Source organism: Diachasma alloeum, unplaced genomic scaffold (genome assembly GCF_001412515.2).
Source record: "Diachasma alloeum isolate Michigan unplaced genomic scaffold, Dall2.0 Dall_scaffold_00207, whole genome shotgun sequence".
In the NCBI taxonomy this organism is placed as follows: domain Eukaryota; kingdom Metazoa; phylum Arthropoda; class Insecta; order Hymenoptera; family Braconidae; genus Diachasma; species Diachasma alloeum.
In genome coordinates, this window is record NW_021680372.1 from 278,584 (window position 1) to 286,729 (window position 8,146).

Consider the following 8,146-nt stretch of genomic DNA (forward strand, 5'->3'; position numbering starts at 1 on the left):
AATGAAAAAATAATAATGATATGATAGCAATCTTGTAACTTAGGGATAAAATATTTGTTGATAAATTTTCCTCTGTATGAGATATTTTCATCGTGAAAAGGCACCGTCTGGTGTGAATTATCCGCCTCTTGAGCCCAATATTTTGTTGCTGTCGAAAGCGGAGCAATTCTTCATGTTTGAGACTTTCAAATTTGAACCAAACAAATTCTTTTTTGTAAATTTTCAACTAGCGATTTTGTTAGCCCAAACAAGACTTGTTTGACGTGTTGGTTTTTCTCTCAGTGTACTCATTTTACAAAAAAAAGGCTCCAGACTTTTTCTTCTAAACCTATAATGATTCCAGTTGAATTTGGATTAATATTGTCGATCATTTATCTAAACAAAAAGACTTGTCTCCTTTGTTTGGATGAGATCAGAAATGTTGATCACAACGATTGCCCTTCGTTTTCCAGGAAAGATGAAGCAGCAAATAGACCAAAGCTGGAATTCGTCCCGAAGACACTGGCCGATCTGAATGTCGAGGGATTGCCACTCGACCATATGAACGGTGGGAACTTCTTTCTGCACGGTAAAAAGACAACACATAAATTTACACAGCCGTACAGATGACCTAACAATGGGGTTGTATTTGTCTAACTGTTAATATTTCTATCGACCTCCCCCACTATGATCCAACAATCTGTGACTGTCTCTAACAAGAATCCATGCTACTCTATCTCTGATTGCATTTTCGTGTTTTGCTCAATTTCTCCGATTGTTCGCGATAAATCACTCAGCCCCTCACACTCGGTCGCAAGACCAAAAAATTATGAAAGCATCCACAATCACGAAAACCCTCACATCTGATACGAAACAGAAAACTCCAGAACTCAACAAATATCACAGACATTTTTTTTTCAACTCTCAATGTTACGAATTTTTTGTATAACTGTTCGCATACTTGAATGTCCTATCCTGAATAAATCGCAGGGTCAAGTCGTTCTGGTTCTCCGGTCCCGAGTGAGAACAAGCGCTCACAGCTCGAGCTGTTTCCGGCTGGTAATCCGCCGACATCTACCAATGGTAAATTTTGCATGGGGGTAGATTTTTAAATAGACTGTCACGCTCTTTTGCCATATAATTTTGTTTTCAATCCGCCAATAATCGATCTCAATTATCCCGCAAAGAACAACTGCCCAATTACTTTCTTTTCGACTTGAATTTGACATTTTACGATTTTTTGAGGGGACCTCGGCGAAATTTGAAAGTCCCTTGATTTTGTCACAATGAATCTGAGAGTCCTTGGTATTTGTTAGGCATTTGAACGATTTTTAAGGCGTTTGCCCTTTTCCCTTCCTCGTTCACCTCAAAACTCCGGGATTTGTTTTTTTATTTTTTATTTTATTGTTATTTTACAACGCTTCGACTCGGTTGAGTATATTGCGATGGTGATCAAGACTTTAAAAATAGTTAGATCTCACCATTCTACCCGACCGGGATTTGAATTCGGAACCTTATGCACATGAGGAAAAGACCTTCCCCACTGCGCCAGGCCGTCGGGCATTTTGTTTCTTTTGAAATTTTTTTTAAACTCTCCCGAAATTCAATGTCTTATCGTACTAGGAAAAAGGCGCATATTTCACTGGTGTTTCACGGACTCGCGTAAAAAAATGAATAAATAGTATTTTTCAAAGAGAAAAGAAAAAGAAAAGTCGAAAGAGATTTTTTCATCTGAAAAAATGTTTTTTTACCCTTGAAAAATACGTTGGGGATTTTTCAAAAGTTGATTTTTTGATTATAAAAAATTCGAATCTCTAATTTTTAGGCATCGTAGAAGAATTTGACCTATAAAATCAGATTCATAGTTACAAAATTCCAGGACTTTTAAATTCTTGATGTCCGCATTATTTTGTGAATATCTCAGGAATGAATCGGATCAAAACGTTCTATTAAAACATTTTGTTTTGTAAAAAATTGAATTCTCCGTAAAAAAGGAATGACAATCAATTTTGTCATTCATAAGATATTTACAAAACAATATCGATTCCATTTTTATAGCTTTGTTTTGAACTTTTTCAATAGAAAAAACAATTTGGTGAAGACAAATTATTTACATGAGTGATTTTTCAATGAAATAATTCACATAACTATTAATTTCTACATTTTATTTACTGCATGAAACGTGAATATCAAATCAATCATCATTTTTTAAATCTGCATTTACAAAAATGCCAATATATCATGAAAATTCAATTCAATCACCGATTAGACTCAATTATTCGAGTAAAAATTGTTTGACAAAAATTCGGTTTTCAATTAGAAAAATTTCAAGTATTGTCCACCGATTTCATCGATCAAAAAATGTTTTATTTATTTGTTTACAGCAAACGTAATTGATGTTTTTGATATTTTCGCATGCAGCTCGACCTTTACGCCCTCATCCCCATCTTTTCACTGACATTTCTGACCCTTTCCCCTATATTTCATCGATGTGTTATTCATGCAACGAGCAAAAAAGCAAGGAATAGGGAATTAAAAATACAGCATGTTCGTTGTATTGGCTTGAAACTACGGCGAAACGTGAGGACTGCGCCTCATTTCGGCCACAGCACTGTACAAGATTTCTGTCGGCAAATATCGATTGCAACTTTCCCACGTTATAGCTGTTTCTCTCTGGCACAAGCGGGTTAATGTCGTAAAACTGAAATACCCTAATTTTGGTGTATCTACGTTGCAGCATCACCATTACCATCACCGAGCAAATCACCAGCGAGAACACCGATGCCTAAACAGCCCTGTTGCACAGCTCTTTATGATTTCGAGCCTGAAAATCCTGGGGAACTTGGATTCAAGGTATGGAAGTGAAAAAATATACTTTCGAAAAAGACTTCCCCATAATAAGGAACTTGCATGAAGCTCCACTCTTTCTAATATCCTTATTTACATATTCTTCATAACATATGGATACTTAAATGGCGAAAATTATGAAGAAATATTGCCTAGATTTTTATGATAATTTATTGAAAATCAGTCGTTTTCAAGGCGAATTTTTCGGTCATGACGTTACGAAGACGGTCAGGTAAAAAAGCTTCATTGGTCGACAAAGAAGAGAGTGGGAAGTTGTCCTCCATTGGCTGAGGCACATCTCAAGATTGGGTTAGGTTCGCCCAAGCCATTCTGTAATTGATCTAACGAATCTTCAACTTTTAACAATTAATGATTAATTAATGAACAATGTTTCGAACGCTTGTGAATGAAAAGTGAATTATTCGGGTTCCAAACTTGAGATTAGAAAATTGAAAAAAAAATCATGCAAGTTCCCTATTGTCCCATATCCTATGGAGACAGAACGATATCGGCATAATCATAAATTTCAAATGCAGTTAAATTTCAAATAAGTCATTTGATAATATTACTTATCAATTTTTTAATTATTTTCAATTAATCATAAATTAAATATTCTAATTTCCCATTACTTTACCAATCAATAATTGAGTTCCGAAGATAAACGATTATTTGACTAATCGAAAATGCTTTTTATGAAATTTAGAATTATTTATTGAATAGCCAATTGACAGTTCTACATTGTCAATAATTCAATTCATAGTCAATGAATTATGATATTTATCTATGGATTTCTTTAACTGGGCTTGGTGCAATCGGACTAAAGTAGTATAAATATAACTCAAATTTTGAAGATTGAAGTCTGAAATAAATTCTATACGGAAGTGACTATAAATAGAAACATTTTGGTGAAGTTTGTGCTCACAGTCGTCTAGTATCTTTGATAATAATTAATTTAGGGGTTGAGCTTTATTATAAAACATCTTCACTAAACACTAAACACTAAAAAGCACTGTTTAAATTTACTTCCTTCAGTTTTCCATTTTTTTCTATATTCGGATTTCGAAATAATTTGGAGATAATTTATTTCAAACTATAAAAAAATCCTTCTGAAAAGAAAAATTGATACGCAAACGTCTAGCGTGTCAGGCATTCAATAATTTTATCCCCTGAAAAATGACAATCACAGATCATCACTTAAAAGCTCCGTCTGAACCCTGTCAACTCCCCCTGATGCCATCAACTCCCGCTGGCAGTAAAATGAAATTTCCCCATAAAAAAACCGGCTCGTAAGCGAAAGAACATTCGCACCATCCCTTCCACGAAGGTCGTAAGTATCCCGAGACCATTGCGTGTCCCTAACTTGTCTCCTATCGATCGTCCATGCTCCACTGACCCATTGGATGTCTCATTAACGCCTTGACATTAATAAATTCTCTCGATCCTCCTGTTTTTAAATGCTCTCCTGTTCAGTAATGATTTCTCAGACGATCTGATGTCATTTCATTTTTCATTTTTATGCTTTATCATGTTGCTGTATGTGGACGGTGTTTTTTATCGGTCGTAAATTGAGTCTCTTAGGGTTTAAGTCCTGATGAAATTGTCCCCATCCCCCCCAAGATCAAGCTGTTCATCAATACTTTACCTTTAAGTTCAATTATTTTGATGTTGTGGAAGAATATTATGACACGTCATATGACCAAATTATGACAATATTATTATTATTAATTTATTGCTTATCAAGAGAAAAACTCTCCCCTATCAAGGGGAAAAACTAAGCTTGTACATGTGGTCATACAGAAAATTTACAAATTTATAGCTCTCCAATATTTCACACACTATTTCATACTATTGCACGCATCAGAACCAATTTATCCACATAACAGGCGATTCTTATACGATATACGATAAAAGCATAACTAAAGTGACAAGATAACTAAATAAATTTACTGTACACATGACTCTGGCGTATAACTACATAAGTAATTAATTAATTAATGAGATAGCAAGACATCAAATGGAAAAGCTGCGAATATCGTGAGAGTCCAGAATGTCGAGTAATGTTTGCGACGTGCCAGGGCCCCTAAATAGACAGAGAAGGAATTTTTCTCTAAAATGAGCATATGATTCGCATGTTAAAAGAACATGCTCATTAGATTCATATTCCACCGAACACGTGGGACAAAGTCTATTACAATCGTTAATACGTTATTATGACGATATTGACCCTAGATTGCTCACTCTATGAGGGAAATCCCACCGCGCATCGTTGTTTTTAAATTATAATTGACTGACTAACTGGAAAAATTCAAAAAAATTTGGCTTTATCTGTTTGAAGTGTCTAAAAAATTATAGCAGTTTTTAGAACAACATATTTCCCAAAATTCCTAAAGGAAACAAATGATTTCGGACAGATGAATTATTTTGTCCCATATTAAATGAAATTGCCCATAACGCGACGTTGCCGGAAACTCGCTAAACGTGCTCGGGCAGTGTAGAGTGAATTCGGCAACACTCAAGCGTAAATAATACGCCGGGGAATCCCCGCAGAGGTGATCAAAGCCCCAGGGTGGCATTGGGTGACCAGACTAGGGTTAACAGATGACCTTCCAAATGATCTTTTGTAACTATTCAAATTATGACAAAAAAATTACAACATAACCGTCATAAATTCGGGATAAAATCCACAAGTCATTCAACTATTTTATTATTTATGTTTGAAAATTTTGTGTATTCGAATACATCAATTATGCTGCGTAAAAGAGGTATTTTGTTGATTCAAACAATTGTCTGACCTTATTTTATCATCAATTTTCAGGAGAACGAAACAATCACCCTGATCCAGAAGATCGATGATAATTGGTACGAGGGAAGTGTCAACGGGCGAACTGGCTACTTCCCAGTCAGTTACGTCCAGGTGATACAACCGTTGCCATAAGCTCATCATTAACAAACGTGCAATGCCAAAGATCCTGCATTCGTTTAATTCGCATATGAATCATCAGTTTGAAGAAATAACGAGGAGAAGAATAATTGATTAATCTAATAAGAATGATGAAAGGAAGGATAAATGCTCTCCTGTAGCCTAAATATTCTACCAGACACAATTTCAAGTTTTATGGTTTTAAAAAGAAAAAGCTTAAACCAATTTTACCCTCGTTTAAGCCGCAAGTATTCAAGAAAACAACAAAAAAATTATATGAAACAATTATATCTGGAGATTATATACCCTCCCAAACGCGTTACTACCCGACCCAATAATCTTCTCCCAGTCCAACAATATACGCATGTTAATGTACATATTATATATATGAAAATGTTATAGTGTCTTTTACTGGAGCAAAGAATACCCTTTAAAGGTACAGCGAGATCGTAATTATCGTGAAGGGAACAGAAAATTTGTTATTGAGATTTTTTGATGAATTTTTCCGAAGGGTTTTACACTTGAAGATATTTTTCTTTCAATTACCGTTTTGATTGAAAATTATGGGATTTGAAGTTTTTGTTGGGTTGAGGGTATGCAGGTGGGACAGCCTCTGCCAGACACCTGAGGGATTTTTTAATGCAAACAATATCAGATTATACTTGACTGGGAATGTTCAATTGAATTAATATTAATTGTGAATCATTGGTATCGTTGAATGTTAATGGAAATTTAATCTACAGAATTTTTTTTACTCACTTTCTCCGTCAGATTATTGTCATTTGGAAAAAAACAGCCAGACAAGCATTTAATTCATGCATAAATAATGTTCCAACGAGGGAAATGAACCCAGTTACATTTAAATTAGATGAGGATTGCCCTCAGAAAACATTTGTAGATCTTCCCCCATTTTGTTGAGAATTTGACGTACTGCGCATGCGCAATCTGCGCGGAAATCTGTGCAGTAGTGTCAATAGTGAATCGACTCAATGTAGCCGTTCAGGAACGTAAAGATGTTTAGAAGGGAATTTAATTCCATCATCTGACGGAGGATTTTCCAAAACGGAATTTCGAGTGACATTTAATTCATTGAGTCGATGACTTTCTGTTATTATTTGCGGCTAAACCTCAGTTAAGTAAAATCTGTGTTTTTTAGAGCAGCAAATAGTCTCAAAAATGCTTTCCCACTTGGATCTCTTCAACTGATTTGTCAGAGGGTAAAAGGGTGAGAATTTCAATGGATCATCGTGCTAATTTAGCTGATTAATTGATTAATTCCAATGAAAAAGACATGTTTTGAGGCTTGGAAAATAATGTAACTCATTGGAGTGAGGAAAAAAATTACATTCATTAAATTCTCATTAATTTTAGTGATCCCTCGAGATGAAAATATTCATTGTACTTTGTTTATAATTTCCTCTGCAATGAATTTGCAATGATCATCTTCATTTTTCCTTCCTCACTCCATTTATCTATAAAAACTAGTTCTACTGAGTAGTGAGTTTGTATATTTTGTGGCAAAATGGCCGTAAGTGATTTTGATTTATTCATTCCCTAGTAAAGAAATGCAGGAAAAATCTCCAGTTTTGGTAGATCATTTCGTTTAGAAGAATTGTAGTTTGTAAAATATAATTATATATTAATTAGCCATTTAGTTTTCTAGCCAACGCCAAGGATCTCTTCCACAGTTTAAGCCCCCTGCCCATTTTATTCAGTAATTATTATTAATTAAGTTTTCTTTTTTGTTAATTCACTGGATCATTGACATTTTTGTATACACTCATTGTCGCATGCCTTCATTTATTTTGTTTTAATGTATTAATGGTTATTGAGCCTTAGTTAATCAGCGGTTTAGTGATGTTTCAATTAATGAATTAGTTGTCTAGAGTGCGAGTAAATTCTTGACATTAAAGGCAGAATGAAGAAAATAATTGAACAATAATTTTAATTTGCGAATTGAAACAAAAAATAATATATATCTCCACGTATTTTCGTGCTGATTGAAATAATCCACCGAAATATATTAAAAAATCATTGAAATATATTTTTTAAATTGAAATTACTCCCCTGAAATACGTGGAGACATATTAATCACCCGAACAATCTAAAAAATTCCCAAAAATCAGCAGATTAGTTCAAAGTTGAGAGTTCAGAATTTAAACTAAAACGATGAAAAAAAAAATGAAAGTAAATTAAGGTACTTGGTTTCATCACTGTATCTGTTGCTATGTGGTTTAGATATACTCTTCGACCGATATATTTCTTAAACGTAAAACGACAAACAAAAAACTTACAAATGAATGAAAACAAATCTATAAAGAGAAGTAATTAACTGAGAGAGAGGGAGATAAGTAACAGAGAAATGCGTATAAACTTTAGAGCATCTATTAAAAGCATATA

General features: G+C 34.2%; 1 protein-coding gene across 8 annotated transcripts in view; it reads left to right on the forward strand.

The window, feature by feature from the left end:
- The window catches only part of LOC107036235 (endophilin-A), a 50,998-nt gene extending 43,321 nt beyond the window's left edge, over positions 1-7,677 (forward strand). For 5 of the 8 annotated variants that reach the window (XM_015254033.1, XM_015254035.1, XM_015254036.1 and 2 more), the window contains 4 exons: positions 453-568; positions 970-1,062; positions 2,717-2,832; positions 5,642-7,677. In XM_015254033.1, coding sequence (XP_015109519.1) covers positions 453-568; positions 970-1,062; positions 2,717-2,832; positions 5,642-5,761 — 445 coding nt within the window. In that variant the 3' untranslated portion in view covers positions 5,762-7,677. The remainder of the gene's footprint in view (positions 1-452; positions 569-969; positions 1,063-2,716; positions 2,833-5,641) is intronic. The other 3 variants (XM_015254039.1, XM_015254041.1, XM_015254038.1) reach the window with 2 other exon arrangements.
- Positions 7,678-8,146: the final 469 nt, after the last annotated feature.